At 35.2% G+C, this 15,894-nt stretch overlaps 2 protein-coding genes across 2 annotated transcripts; one reads left to right on the top strand and one right to left on the bottom strand.

The window, feature by feature from the left end:
• The first annotated feature begins 6,378 nt into the window (after positions 1-6,378).
• LOC139859312 (uncharacterized) lies at positions 6,379-8,477 on the top strand. Its single transcript, XM_071848107.1, has 2 exons — positions 6,379-6,961; positions 7,369-8,477. Exons 1-2 carry the CDS (start codon positions 6,379-6,381, stop codon positions 8,475-8,477), a joined length of 1,692 nt encoding a protein of 563 aa, XP_071704208.1.
• Positions 8,478-9,719: 1,242 nt separating this feature from the next.
• Positions 9,720-14,551, bottom strand: LOC139858573 (amino acid permease 3-like). Its single transcript, XM_071847411.1, has 7 exons — positions 14,424-14,551; positions 12,393-12,492; positions 11,790-12,023; positions 11,609-11,702; positions 11,278-11,492; positions 10,858-11,015; positions 9,720-10,561 (listed from the first exon to the last, which is right to left on the bottom strand). The coding sequence occupies exons 1-7, from the start codon at positions 14,427-14,429 to the stop codon at positions 9,911-9,913; spliced, it is 1,458 nt and encodes a 485-aa protein (XP_071703512.1). The 5' UTR covers positions 14,430-14,551; the 3' UTR covers positions 9,720-9,910.
• Positions 14,552-15,894: the final 1,343 nt, after the last annotated feature.

Genomic DNA, 15,894 nt, shown 5'->3' with positions numbered 1-15,894 from the left:
TTGATGGCGGAGGAGGGAAGAATGTTTAGGAGATAGGCTACCATATGAAGAGCTTCTACCCAATAAGTGGGTGGAAGGTGAGCTTGAAAAAGAAGCGTGCGAATTTGGTTGTTGATGGTGCGGAGCATGCGTTCGGATTTCCCGTTTTGTTGGGAAGTGTGAGGATAAGAAAAACAGAATTGAATGCCATTTGATTGAAGAAGTTGATGGAATGCGGTGTTGTCGAATTCGCCCCCATTATCACACTGGAAGGCTTTTATTTCTTTTTTGAATTGAGTGCGTACAAAAGCACGAAAGTATATAAATGTATTAAGAGCATCAGATTTATTGCGTAACGGAAAAACCCATACATAATGCAAATAATGATCAAGGAATATAATGTAATACTTTAAACCACTAAGACTAGTAACAGGTGAAGTCCATAGATCAGAATGAATGATATCAAAAGTAGCATTAACATTAGAGCTAGAAACAGAAAAAGGGAGTCGCACATGTTTGCCAAGCTGACATGCATGACAAAATACAGGAGATGACGTTTTATTACAAATAATATCTTTATTGGAAAGAAGTCTTCGAAAAACATCATGTCCGGGATGTCCTAGATGCTGATGCCATGTGACAGGACTGGTGAGAAGAGCTTGCTGAGGAGTTGTGGGTGACGTAAATGGGTACAGATCCCCGGTGCTATCACATCGGAGAAGAAGATGACGTGTCAGGTAATCTTTCACAGAAAAACCAAAAGGATCAAATTCAACAGAAACAATATTATCACGAGTGAACTGACGAACAGATATAAGGTTTTTAACAATATTGGGAGTTACAAGCACATTGTTGAGGTGGAGAGGTCGGTGAACATTAGGTAACAAGCTATGGCCGGTGTTGGTGACATGAATGGTGTTCCCGTTGCCAACGGCGACTGATGGATATTTACAATTATTAAAAATAGTACTAAGATTATCAATACATGAGGTAAGATGTGTGGACACACCAGTATCCATGTGCCATCCGGCGGCCCCGTAATCCTGAGGAGTCATGGCACTGAAGGCGTTGGGAAGAACAGTCTCTTGAGTCTGAGTGGGTCCAAAGTTAGTGGACTGACTGTAAGCTGTGGGCTGGCCGGTGTATTGGGCCTGTAGTTGCTGAACTGGGCTTGGCTCATCAGAATTAAGCACAGCCTGTGAGTAATTAAATGGAGCCCAAGAGGGATTGGTAGACTGAGTCAATTGTTGTTGTTGGGCCTCAATAATCTGCAAAAGTTGGGCCTGAAACTGATATCCGGCCATAATAAACAGTTGTTTTTTTTTTTGACCTACTTGATATAGCTGCTGACTTTGTTTTTTTTCTCGTTAAAGAAGACACAAACCTAAAGATTGAAAGAAAAGAAGTGGCAACGTGTCTTCACTTCAATTGCAATTGGTAATTGTGATCTAACAAAAAATCAAGTGCAATTGGTATTTGTGATCGAATAAAAATAAATAAATAAAAAGAATGGCGATAAAGTAATGATGATGATTGTTGGAGTGTTGTTATATATTAAACATATAATATAATGGACGGTGGTGGAATGATGAATAAGGTTGAGATATTGCTATGTGTTGGAAGTATAGCAAGTGGTGATGGAACTTTTGATTAAAAAAAAAATGAAGTATATGATTGGATTCAGCAACGAAGAACTCAGAATTGGTGTGGCGGCTTTGCTATTTTTTTTGTGTGTGGTAGATTAGGGTTGTAGGTTTTCTTTGGCAACTGATACCATGTTAAAGTGCAACATTGATATCTTATTATTGTGAATGAATTGTTCAGTACATGCATAAGGGCTATATATAGCCAATAACCCTAACATCTAATAACGGGCTAAGCCCAACATACATAATACATGGGCTACATAAATAATATAGTCTAACAAATTTATGTACCACTTGAACGTACAATGTAATGCCATGGAATCTTGTGGGTCATATTGGTGGCTTGAAGCCGATCAACAAAAGGTTATACGCCTTGTGGGCTCATGGTCACATGCACAATAAGCCGGTTCTTGATCTACATATTGGTCGAAAATAAATATCAAATAAAAAATTAGATAACTTATATTGCGACCTTTAAGAACCCATTTGTCTTAGTTATACTAGTTAACTTTGTGTCTGGTCACTAATCAACGTCGTCTATGTGTATAGTCGGGTTTTATTGCTTGTAGCTAACATTTAAAAAAAAAAAAGTACTAAAACATATAAAAGATATGGGGGGTGCGTGAGAGAGAAAGTGAGGAGAGAGAGAGAGAGAGGTATGCAAGCTTCAAGGCGGGTTTCGATTTCAAGCAAGATCAATACAACGGGAGATTCAACGACAACGATTTTCCAAGATTAGTCAAGAACCAATGGACCTCGTTCATGTTTTTCAACTATCCCGATAGTTGGAACATGGAGAAACTATGGCGTACGTTCAAACCGTTTGGAATTTTGAAAGACATCTATATGGCATCTAAACGCCTCAAAAATGGTCAGCGATTCGCTTTCGCTAGATTTGGAGAAGTTTCTAATGAAGGTCGGCTGCTTAAATCCCTGGAAACCATCAAGTTCGATGGCTTTCCAATTAGGGTTTTCAAAGCTCATGATAGAGCTGATGGTAGAACTGGTTCGACGCACCAGCGATTTCATTCGATGGGTGTTTCAAGGGGATACAACAATGGTAACATCGATGATCATCAATGCAAAGGACACTGGTCCAACGCTTACACTGATGGTAGAGGTTTTAACGAGGTAACCGCCTCACCTAGGATTGATTTAAGGTACAAGATCAATAGTAAGAAAGCAGATTTGAGGGCAAATCTGGATAAAAACAAAGTGAAGAATGTTATCCGAAAAGTGGCTGAAGATGTGAAGGATGTTAGGAAGGCTGATATCAGGAATCTTAACTGCAATAGTGAAGAATTCATGGATTGTTGTGTGGTTGCACATGTAAATAACATCGGCCTTATTAATCAATTCGAAAACCTATGTAGGGCAGAAGGTTTAGTTGATTTCTCTATCAAGTACTTGGGAGGACTAGACATCCTTATGCATTATCAATCTAAGTCCATGGTGAACAACCTACTGAATTCGAATGGCCATATAATCAACAAATGGTGTAGTGGTATTGAAAGGCTCAAACCTAACTATTGGAAATCAGGAGGTCGTTATGTGTGGATTGAAATCAAGGGAGTTCCGGTAACTTGTTGGAATGAGGAGGTGTTTAGTGAAATTGCTGGGAAGTGGGGAAGGGTCATCGAACTTGAGAATTGTTCCATTACTTCACAAAATCAAAACCTTTTGGCTGGTCATGCTTTAATTCATGTTATGGATTTAAATCATATTTATGGGTTCGCTGAGATTATTGTTGATGATCTGGTCATGCTATATGTTTCCGTCCTTGAAGATCATAATCGGAAGGTGCAAATTGACATTGAACCAGTTTCGGACGATTGGGTTGATGATGCTTACAAATCTGAAAAGGACGATAGGGAAGATAACATTCATGCTAATGTTGATGATGACTCAGATGATGAATGCGTAGACGATTCTTTCGAATCGTCTGATGATGATTCGCCTGCTTTTCGGGATAATCGTGCCCCAAAGGGTTGTGATGAAGTAAAACGATCTCCGACCAATTCTTGCCGGAATCCGGATGGTAACCTGGAAGATGTAGAGTCTGCACGTAATAATGATGTTTCAAGGTCCCAAGAATGTAATCATGAAGCAAGAGACAAAGAAGAAGGTACAATGAACCAAGTGAACGATTTGGATTCCCCAAATATTCAAGACGGCAAAGACAGTAATTTTTCCTCTCCTTCCAAAACCTACCCGTTTCTTGGAACTGACAGTAAAGAAGATTACGTGGAAGATACATGTTATGATGATAATGTGGGGCCGGCCCAGATGGATTCAAGTCCCTTCAGCCCAATTCGCTCTAGTGGACTGAACCTGGAAAATCCAATGACTCCTTTTTGCAGCCCACCTGTTACCAACAGTCCGTTTAATGGGGTTTCTGTTGGGCCTACCTTACCTGGTAACATGACATCCAGTAAACCCAACATTTCTTCCTCTGTTGGGCCCAGGCCTGCTTCTACTCCAAGTGAACAGACATCCAACTCTAGGCCTATTCTTTCTGTTCCTAAACCAAACAAACTCAAGTCTGTAAAGGTAGATGGAAATATGTCCAGGCGTATTGCTCGAGAGAAAAGGGCGAATAACACAGAGAATGCTAAAGCTGCAAAGAATCATAAATCTGGTAGAAAGGATTGTTGCTTCTCTAAGCTACGAAGATGGAAAACATCGTCTAGAATGATGAACTTGAAAAACGCTGCTAGAAAAGAGATTCCAATCAATGGACCAATCAAGTCGACTTGCTCGAATTGTGTTAACCAACCTTCTCAGTCACTCGATAAGAAGTCTTCGTCTAATGTCAGGCAAGCATCCTTTTCAAATAACTCTTCGTTTTCTATTTCTAATAATGGTGTAAAGGAATTTGGTGATCAATTAGGGCTTAGGTGGGTGGAAAAAACCACCCATTAAGTCTCTGGCCTCATCTAGTCGTTATAGGTATATGTGTTATGAAATTCCTTTCACTAAATATTCGAGGGTTCGGGGTCGGTAAAGAAAGTAAGTTTGGTTGGCTAAAAAGCATTTGTCTTGTCGAAAAACCTAATATTTTGTTACTTCAGGAAACAAAATTACACGCTATTGATTTGCAATGGGTCCGTAGGTTGTGGGGAAACCAAGACTGTAACTTTATTCAAAAGGAAATGGTCGGGAAATCGGGGGGTCAATTGGTTATTTGGGATACAACTTATTTTGATATTTCTGACTCTTTTGTTGGCAATTTTTGTATTGGGATCCGAGGTGTTTGGAAGAATACGGGAGCAAAAATTAATGTCATCAACGTTTATGGACCGCACGATGATCATACAATCAACTTTTTTGGGATCAATTACAAAACTTGATTTCGAGTGATCCAAATGACGCTTGGGTGATTTGTGGTGACTTTAATGAAGTTAAATCCGAAGACGAATGAATCAATTGTCATTATATCGATAGTAGAGCGAAGATGTTTAATAACTTCATCAACAATGCAAAACTAATTGATATTCCACTGGGAGGTAGAAATTTCACCCGCGTTAGTGATGATGGCACCAAGTTTAGTAAACTAGATCGGTTTTTAGTAAATGATTGCTTCAATGAATTGTGGAGTTGTCTTTCAGTGGTAGCTCTTGATCGTGGCAAATCGGATCATTGTCTCATTATCCTAAAAGATGATTTCAAAAATTTTGGCCCAAAACCGATCAAGGTGTTTGATGAATGGCTCGAGATTGATGATGTTGATAATGTCATTAAAGAAGCATGGAGAGACGATGGTGGGACTCGTAAGGATTGTTGTCTTAGAAATAAAATGAAAAGAACTAAACTTGCCATAAAATCGAGGAGTTCTCTTAAGTTTGGTAATCTTGATGGAGAAATTGAAATGTTGAAGTCCGTTGCCAACTCCTTTGAACTTAAAGCCGAAAAGGGTCTCATAAATGAAGAGGAAAGGAAGCTTTGGTTAGACGCTAGGAAGGAATGGTTCCAAAAAGAAAAAAATCAAAGCTAATATGCTAAAACAAAAAGCCCGGGTGCGATGGATTCTTGAAGGGGATGAGAATACTAGATACTTTCATTCGGTCATCAAAAGAAGTTATAATAAGAACAATATTAGGGGGCTTTCTATTAATGGAGTTTGGTGTGAAAATCCAATTGAGATAAAAGAGGCGGCTTTTCAACATTTCAAGAGTCGTTTTGAAGAACAACCGGGTTTTAGACCTAGCCTTATGGATCTTACTTATCCCTCGCTTTCATCCGACGAGGCTAGGGGTCTTGAAGCCCCTATTTGTAAAGCGGAAGTACTTGAGGCAATTCATGATTGTGGAAGCTCAAAGGCCCCGGGCCCCGATGGTTTTAATCTAAGATTTTTTAAGAGGTTTTGGGATATCATTAAAGATGATGTTCTCAATGCTATCACTTGGTTTTGGGATAAAGGTGAATTATCAAGGGAGTTTAACGCCTCATTCGTCACTTTAATCCAAAAAAAAAGTGACCCGATTACTCTTAGTGATTATCGCCCTATTAGTCTTATTGGGAGTTTTTATAAAATTGTTGCTAAAATTCTTTCCAATAGATTAAGAAAAGTGATCCCTAAGCTAATCGGCTCGAAACAAAGTGCCTTCCTTAGGGAAAGATTCATTCTTGATGGTGTCTTAATTGCTAACGAGTCTATTGATTATTTGAGAAACCAAAAGAAAAGAAGCATTGTTTTAAGGTAGATTTCGAGAAAGCATTTGATAGTTTGAATTGGGATTTTCTTATGGAAGTAATGACTTGTATGGGTTTTGGTACTAAATGGTGCAAGTGGATACTCGCGTGTCTAAAATCGGCTAGCATTTCTATTCTTGTCAATGGATCGCCTACGAAGGAATTTTCGATAGGAAGAGGTGTTAGACAAGGCGATCCTCTTTCCCCATTTCTCTTCATTCTTGCCGCGGAAGGGCTCAATATTCTCACGAAGGCCGCGTTTGATCGTGGCCTATTTAAAGGGGTTGAGATTGGAGGTGATAAAGTTGCGATCTCTCATTTACAATATGCGGATGACACGATGTTTTTCGGGGAATGGTCCAATTCGAACGCTAGGAATCTCATCAACATTCTTAAATGTTTTGAACTATCTTCGGGTCTAAAAGTTAATTTTCAAAAGAGTTGTTTGTATGGGGTTGGTGATAGTATGGACGAGGTTGAGAGGCTTGCTAGTCGTATGCATTGCCAAGCCGGCAAATTCCCCTTTATTTATCTCGGCCTCCCTATTGGTGCGAAGATGAAGAAAATTAGTGATTGGACCCCGGTTATTGATAAATTCAAGAAACGACTTTCGGAATGGAAAATGAGGACGTTGTCCTTTGGGGGTAGATTAATTCTTATTAAATCGGTGCTCAATAGTCTTCCGTTGTATTATTTCGCGCTTTTTCGTGCCCGCCTTGTGTGCTTAAGCTTCTCGAGAGTGTGAGACGTTCTTTTTTTTGGGGTGGGGATATTTCGGGTTCCAAAATTTCTTGGGTTAAATGGGCGCATACTTGCTTAGCTTATGGGGCGGGGGGGGGGGGGGGGCGGGGGGGGGGGCTTAATATTGGGTCCTTAAAGGGCAAGAACCTTGCCCTTTTGGGTAAATGGTGGTGGAGGTTTAAAACCGAAACCGATTGTCTTTGGACTAAAATCATCCGAAGTATTTATGGAATTGACGGTGGCTTAAGAGCTGGTGATGGGCTTGCTCATCAATCGGTCTCAAGCATTTGGTACAACATTATTCTTGCAGGTAATGCCATTGAAGATTGTGATGTCGCTTTCAAAAATTCTTTCAATAAATCAATTGGCGATGGAAAGTCCACTTTGTTTTGGAAAGATAATTGGTGCGGGTCGGCTTGTTTGAAGGATTTGTTTCCGAGGCTTTATATGCTCGAGTCAAATAAGGATGCAATGGTTAGTGATCGGATATCCTCTGCTCCATCATCCAGGCACACCGGAACAGCAGCTACTGAAATTGCTGCTGCAGCTTCTGTTGTCGTGTCTGATGCAGGTGGGGGCTGCGAGTTTCCGGCTGTTGTCTTTGGTTCTCGGCCGAATTCAGCTTCTGCTCAGCGAAATTCTGCCCATCACTCTCCTCCTCTCGGTAACCGTGCAGGTATTGGTAGTCAAAATGCATCGTCGTGCTGTATTTCTTGGTCTTGGCTACGCGATCCTAGAGGTAGAACTTTAAACGAATTGGTTGAGATTGAAAACTTATTAAAATCTTTTCAATTCGATTTCAACACTCGTGAATCTTGGAAGTGGGGTCTCGCAAACAATGGTATTTTCACGGTCAAGAAGCTATCGTCTCTCCTAGATACTCATATACTTGGGAATCCCATTGGTAGTAAAAGAACATTGAGAAACAACTTGGTCCCTAAAAAAATTGAAATCTTTATTTGGAGATCGTTAAAGAAGAGAATCCCGGTTCGAATCGAACTTGACAAAAGGGGCATCGATCTTCATAGTGTTCGATGCCATGTTTGTGATGATGGTCTCGAATCGGTTGATCATTCTCTCATTGAATGCAAATATGCTCGTGATGTTTGGACCCGTCTTCATAAGTGGTGGAATTTTGGTTCGTGTTCATTCTCGAATGTGGGAGATATTGAGGGTAATCTAGCTCACTCATCATCTACTCTTGGTCATAGAATTTGGCAAGCCGTAGTATGGGTGTGCGCTTATTACTTGTGGAAAAACCGAAATTTGATGGCTTTTAGTAAAGATTCGTGGAGTGCGTCGGTTTTAGTAAGCGAGATCCAAGTTAAGTCGTTTGAATGGATCTCGAATCGGATTAAAGGCAAATTTATCGATTGGCTCAATTGGCTTGTTAGTCCTCAAAAGTTTTTAGATTTGTAATCGGATTGATAGAGTGTTAGTATGCACTCACTTGTATTTTTCGTGCTTTAATTTTGGGTCGGTCATCCTTGTTTGACCGGCGCCTTGTATTGTAATTACTCGTTTTTCTTTTAATCTCAATCTACTTGCTTTTCAAAAAAAAAAAAAGTACTTTATATATATATATATATATATATATATATATATATATATATATATATATATATATATATATATATATATTAATATTTATATATATTAATATTAATATTAATATATATCAGTTTTTCCGCAAGTAACAAAAAATCGAGGTTGACTTATGAGTTCTAGAGTGATCACGGGACGTATAAAGACAAACCATGCGACATGCATGTATATTTATTTATATTTACAACATAATAATACGAAGTGTGGTTTCTAAATTGACAACTTATATTGAATAATTTACTAGTCGAGCAACTTTTTGCTATTCTATCTTTAAGACTCAAGAAGAAACTCACATCCTTGTTTTGGGACGTGCACCAGTTGAAGAATCTGGTTCGATAACTCAAAATACTATCCCGTAGATAATGGGGATGGGGTTATACGCTATTGGGCTACCGACAGCTATAGTCTCTCAACTTTATCTACGAGGAAATATTAAACTAAATCCAATAGTAAGGTTACAAAATAAATGGTTGTAGCATATTATTAGCGGCGTCGTTTTTTATGTGGACAGTATTTGTAATTTATACATGTTAAATATGTTTTTTTTTTTAATTTATTATTTCCTTAATTAATGTGTTTTTTTAATTTATTATTTAAAAAAATAAATCATTATTTAAAATTTATATTTAATGTATTCAAATCAAAATGCATTTTTAAAAGTTTATAGTTTATTAGGAAAAATTAATTCATCAAATGTGAGTACTCTTTAAGAAGAGTTATTAAAAAAAATTAAATTTTGAAAAAGTATATATAGATAGTTCTCTTAACAAAAATAATTTCGGATATTAGTCTAAGTAGGAATGAGAATGAATCGGTTGATATTATATCCACATCATATCCATTTGAATTTTTTTAATTCATATACTTTCAAATCATCTATTCATATATTCATATCTATCGAATTAAACGGGTTAATAAATATTCATCTATATTCATATAAATTTTAAATTTTTTCAATTTTGTACAATTGTAAATAGTGTTTTACTTTAAATGGTCATAATGTAAACAAATCATGATAGAAACAAGACCAAAAATTGGAATTGTTAGACTTGAGAGTGATTTAATTCCAATTCCAATACATACATAAAGAAGATACATACAAGTTGCCAAATAACAATAAAAACTACATGGGTAGAATGACAACCCCTTTTCTTCAGGATTGTTTTATCAATAAGTTGAAACAAACATGTTGTGAAATCTTCTTTTAACTTTCTAAAGATCATAACACTACAACTTTTAATCCTTAATCAATATACTGTCTTGAATGGGGTATAGACTTTTAGATCAGACGCCACTCCGGCAAACGATCCAGCTGCAGCACATAGCGAAATTATGAGACAAGCAACACTCAATATTTGTAATGAAATCCATCGCGTACTCCATTTTGGTATCTTCTTTTGAACAATATACATTTCGACCGGGAAATAAACAGTCAATGGCCAAAATCCAAACGCTCCAAGTATCCCAACAACGTCGTTGAAAAAAGGCATCAGTAACGCAACAATTGTGGTCATGCACACAAACGCGGTTCTCCATACTAATCGGAACAAGTTGAGCTTGTACCCACCGAATGGGATTGGGATGTCGATATCGTTGTTGATGAATTTGCTTTCAGGGAAATATCTAGAAGCCGTGGTTTCTACGAAGGCGAATAAGGGTTGACAGTAGACTTGGTAGGCCCCGACTAAGTGGATAACGATGGCGGCATTTGCAATGTCGAGTAGCCAATAAGGGTTGTAGAAACCGAATCCTGTTAGGAGGTTTCCGGGTGACATGTCTCCAAATGCTGCGTAGCCGAAACATCCACAAAACATGTAGAAGATTGTTGTTGTCACCACACTAATCATAGTTGCCTTCTTCATGGTTTTGTACTCTGCTGGTGGTGATTTGATTGTATCCTGAATTTAATTACAAAAAGTAACATTGTTTAGATTTTTCAATCTTTTCTTGTATTATTTTAGAAGTATGGATCGAAAAATAGAGTTAAGTAGTTGGGGTCCTAATATAATTATAAAAGGTTCCGGGTTCAATACTTACTAATAGCATATTGACCAAGGGTACGTCAGGAACTATCACAGGTAACTGGTTTAGGTCGTGTATATCTAAATAAAAATACCCGTTTCCCCCGTTTAGTCTGAATAGAAAAACCATATCCGTTTTTCATTTATATCAAGTTGTTAGTTTTTTTAAATACCTGAATTTCAATGAGGATGAGGGAATAAGAATAAGCAAAAGCAATGGCTCCAAGTGCTTGAAAGCTCCTCCATATTTTTTGAATTTCAGTAACAGTTCCTGATGGAGTAACAGCTCCAATGCTAATTCCAGTGAGGCTTCCTTTTACTTTTCTATTTTCTGGTAATCATAAAAAAAGTAAAGAAATAAAATTGTTAATTCCCTTAATGTAAATTAATTACTCCGTATTTGTTAACTACCTTTTCTATTTTCAACATTTTTATACTATGGTCTAGCTAGAATCTTTTGTACACTAAAACTTTTTGCATTAAAAGTATTAGTAGTAGTTTATAGTCTTTGACATTTTGACACCAAAATTAATTAAATTTGACTAACTACTAATACCAATTAATTTCTTTTAATGTCAAAATTAAAAACTTACCAACAACTTTTGAAATCCCAAGGCCAAGACCAATGGATGAATAAGTGAATGACATAACAGCAGCCACCATTGAAAGCCATGAAATTTGATCAAAATCTGGAATTTGAGAAAACAAGATTTCTAAAACACCAAACATCATCATATATGGTGTCCCTGATACCCCACATGGATTATCATGTCCCTTTTCATGGAAACAACTTGATTTCTTTACTGCTCTGTTATTTATTCACAAAACACCAAAAACAATAATGTTACAAAACTTTTTTAAATTATATAATTTTATCTTCAAAATCAGCCAAGAAATAACAAGTCTTTGGAGATGAAAACTCACATCATACTAATAGAAGCTGCAATGGTGTATCCAATAGCTACCCCAACAAGATTAAAATACTGAATCAACCCACAAATTTTAACTTGAAACCCACCTGAGAAATAACAAAAGATACCAACTTTAGCCTTTACTCAAATTAAAAAATTTTGAAATATTTAAAAATGGTGGAAAAAGTTGATACCAAGATTGTTTTGAACAGCTTCCATGTATGTATAGTTCCTTTTCCCATTAACAGGGTCCCCAGACCGGTAACAGGCAGCTAGAAGGCAAGAAGTGTAATATGTAACAAATGAAAATAGGAAAAGAACAGTGGGTCCCGCGACCCAACCGAGTTGCGCTGTCGCCCATGCTAACGACAACACCCCGGAGCCTATAACCGCAGTTATGATATGTGCACTTGCAGTCCAAACAGTCCCTAATCAATTCCAAAAAATAACATTTAGTCACATATCAATCAATATTCATATGAAAACCGGCCCTATTGGACTGCGTTTTGAAACTGATTATCTAATTATGAAGATCATTTGATCATGCATAACTAAAAAAAATAATTTTCAACGTACATACAACATGAACAAGCATGATTATGTGTATTTTTTCACATAAAAAACGTAAAATCTTTAAAAAGTTGTTATTTTTACCATTTACTTTAGATAGTGATCGACTAGTGTGATCTTATTTTTAGTAGGAGGTACTGAAGTACTGAGTAATTATTTTTTTGCATGAGAAAATAAAGTATTAAAAAGATAATAGAACATAAAATTGAGGGTGACAAAAAACGTACCAGTTCTTTTAAGTCGACCGTCGTCATCAAAGCACTTTGAAGGTGCTTGAGGAGCAAAACCTGCGGCAATTTCGAACTTTCCGGCAGCATGTTCTCCCATCTTATTCCGAAAAGCAAACAAAAATACAAGTTTCAATATATTTCAATGGTTTTTCGTATATATGAAACTAAAGTTTTGTGTAGAATTAGAGTGGGTGGTTCGTAACATAAAATTCTCAAGATAACAGAATTAATGAGATAATATAAGATAATATATTAAAGTATAGTTTGTGTAGTCAAATGTAGTATGTTGACTTTGGATTGACGTATTGAGAAATTAGAGAAGATATGATAATGGTGTGAGGGATGTGATTTTAAGGGTGGAATGAATGGGTTTATATAAACACTAATGAGTGGGTTGGGTTTATATTTTGTTCTTTTTAATTTATATAAAAAATTTTAATAGATAAAAGTTTAAAAACGTCGTTAACATGCAATGTAAGTATAATATACGTAGCAGTCAATATAAACTTTGTGTTTAAGATGATTCAATTGTAGAATATATTTATACATTTTAATGATCACCTTAATAATTTTCGTTCGAAAATTCTTTAATTTAATACTGTAGTTAGGATATAATATTTGTATTCATTTAAGAATTTTTGTATGATATTCTTTTGTATTGTCTTTACAAATTCATACATACATCATTTATTTCTATATTAAAAATAACTACACACTTCTTGAAAATAACTATCATCAATTAAGTTAATGTAATAGTATTTTATGCATAAATTTAATTTTTAATAATTAAAAATTTCCCTTATTTATAACTACGTTTACAAGTATTAATTATTAGTAATTACTGGTATTAATTACACAATAAACAAAGAATAGAGAAAATTGAAAAAGACTCGAGACGCGGACTCATGTTTTTCTTTGTTTATTCTTTTTCAAATGTATCTTATTTTATATCATTTCCTTAGCGATAAAATAAAAAGGTCATTTTCAAATTTTGTATTCAGAGTACGTACTTGATCATAAAGTTCGACTCCAGATTGTATTAAAATGAAGGATATAATTTCCGTATTTAGGGGTAAATTTTGTACAAATTTTTTTTCTTTCGTCCTGAAAATATATCTTAAAAAGTGTTTACTTTATAACGAATTTTTTTCTAATGATAATTCTTAAAGTTGTTGTTAAAGTGCGTAATTTATATTGTACATTTGAATAATTATAAAAAAAAAATCAGTATTAACTACTATATAAAATATACTTATACATATTAACGACGGCCTTAAGAGACGTCGTTAGAAAAATTATAATAATATGATAACTTGTAAATCGTACTTCTATGATATATACTGAAGTTTGGGAAACGAAGCTTGATAAATAAGTTACTATGAGTATAAGTTAAAATAATTTCAAGATTTAATATTTTTTATAGTTATTTTTGTTTATGTAAACAATTAATTTGGAATAGAAAACTAGTAAACTGAATATTCAGGTTGTGACGAGAGAGTAGTAGTTAACATCTTAATATTCACTGTAATCCTTAAATTGGTTTATTGTATCTACGGAAAATGACTATCTAAAATATACTCTGTATGCTAAAAAATAATACAAATTTTGCTTATTTTATATAAATATTAAGGAGTAATATTAATATACTTCTTTTGTTTCAACTCATATTTAGATTTAGATTAGATGTCTACTATTTTTGTTTGCAAATATACTATGTAACTCTAAAATTTAGCTTCATTTATTACTTTGTTTACTATGTTGACAGGCATTGTTTTTTGACGACAGGTTAAAATGTCATTTAATTGAAGACACATTAAATGTGGTATAATGTTAAATAAAATTTAACATTATAAAATTTAAATCGATGAATAAAATTTAAAAATAAAATTTAAATCGATGAATATAAATTATGTAGGAGTAGTATTTTCTACATTAACAATTAACAATACCATAATAATAATAAAAAAATTGAATAAAAACATATATATATCTTGTAAAAACGAAAACAGAGCAACATTAACAAGATACCTTCATTTTGGTAGCGGCTTTAAGCAGGGAAACACAAGTATTGGTGCAAGAGAGTAGACTACTCAAACACAACCCAACACTGATGGGTGTTTCACAAATGTAAACAAACTTCACCTTCTATATATACTACTCCTGAGAACCAAATTTGAGCATATTTTGAATATTTTATTCATATTTATATTTAAATTTATTAAATAAAAAACAAAGTATGTTGAGTCATGGAACAATACAATAAGATAGATTTTTTTAATTTATAGGACCTAATATGCCTTAATATTACCAAGTTGGCATTACCCGAACGGTACCTCGACTACTCAGGTTCATGGGAGCAGAACATCTCCAGTTCGAATTTCGTCGGCAGTATTTCTGTCTGAGTCTGTCCTATGACAAGTGTTCATGCAATGCTTCCAAAATGTGATTACACGCACAACCTGTCTTATGACAGTTGTTCGATAGAATATTCTCAACACGTGGAACGTATATGATCGGGTGGTAGGAACTTATGTGGTGGTCCCCCGTCATTGACTCCTAACTCTGTTGTTATATATATATATATATATATATATATATATATATATATATATATATACATATATATATATATATATATATATATATATATATATATATATATATATGGGTTCGTAGAGAAAACTTTTCTAGCGACAATCACATTGGATCCCTGCTAGCGAGTGTAACACATGGGTGACGAGTCTCCCGAGCGACGAGACCCGTAGTCCAGTGAAATTGGCGCACCTCTGGTTAATAGCTCATTTTAATTCGATCATGGACGTTACCGGAATTTGAACCTGAGTATTCTGCTTTACAGGGAACTAGGTGGCCACTAGGCTAATGCTCAAGTGGTTATATATATATATATATATATATATATATATATATATATATATATATATATATATATATATATAGCCAAAAGTTCAATACAGAACTTTTTTTAATGTGCACCATTCTGTACAAATACAAATTTTTTTTAATGTGCACCATTGTGCACAAGTGTAAATCTGTGCACCTTAGTTAGTTCTGTAGCATTTTTGGTTCTGTATTGAACCTCCTATATATACTCCCTCCGTAAAACAATAATTGTTCCATTTAACTTTTTTTTGTTCTTTTGTGTATAACTTTGACTATAATTATTTCGGTTTGTATTATACAATAATTGTTGAAATTTATATCAATGGGCTCGGTTTTTAATTGTAAGACCCGAATATTTATTGTACGAAAGTGTAATTATGCTACATAGAGTGCATGAAGCATTGTGTAATTAAATGAAGGTCAGAATCTGCCCAGACATGGGTGCGCGCCGCGCACGTGCCCAGCGACAGAATTCTGCCTTTTTCTATTTTAAGTTTAATGAGGGGCTTTTTGGTCTTTTCACTTGAGGCCGAATCTCAGGCCTTATCAGCTGGTTTGGATCCATTTTTGGATCATTTTCACAACCATTCATCACTAT

The sequence above is a fragment of the Rutidosis leptorrhynchoides genome, chromosome 7, assembly GCF_046630445.1.
Source record: "Rutidosis leptorrhynchoides isolate AG116_Rl617_1_P2 chromosome 7, CSIRO_AGI_Rlap_v1, whole genome shotgun sequence".
NCBI lineage: Eukaryota > Viridiplantae > Streptophyta > Magnoliopsida > Asterales > Asteraceae > Rutidosis > Rutidosis leptorrhynchoides.
The sequence above is the reverse complement of the archived record's forward strand: the minus strand, read 5'-3'. Positions and strand labels throughout refer to the sequence as shown.

What these genes read in the sequence shown, in the direction of transcription:
- LOC139858573 (XM_071847411.1), bottom strand. An exon ending in GCAGCTTCTATTAGTATGAT is followed by an intron (nt 11,493 to 11,608) that starts GTGAGTTTTCAT and finishes AATAAATAACAG; the next exon opens with AGCAGTAAAGAAATCAAGTT. An exon ending in TGGGATTTCAAAAGTTGTTG is followed by an intron (nt 11,016 to 11,277) that starts GTAAGTTTTTAA and finishes TATGATTACCAG; the next exon opens with AAAATAGAAAAGTAAAAGGA.
- LOC139859312 (XM_071848107.1), top strand. Translation starts at nt 6,379, where the DNA reads ATGACTTGTATGGGTTTTGGTACTAAATGGTGCAAGTGGATACTCGCG. An exon ending in GAGGACGTTGTCCTTTGGGG is followed by an intron (nt 6,962 to 7,368) that starts GTAGATTAATTC and finishes TTATTCTTGCAG; the next exon opens with GTAATGCCATTGAAGATTGT.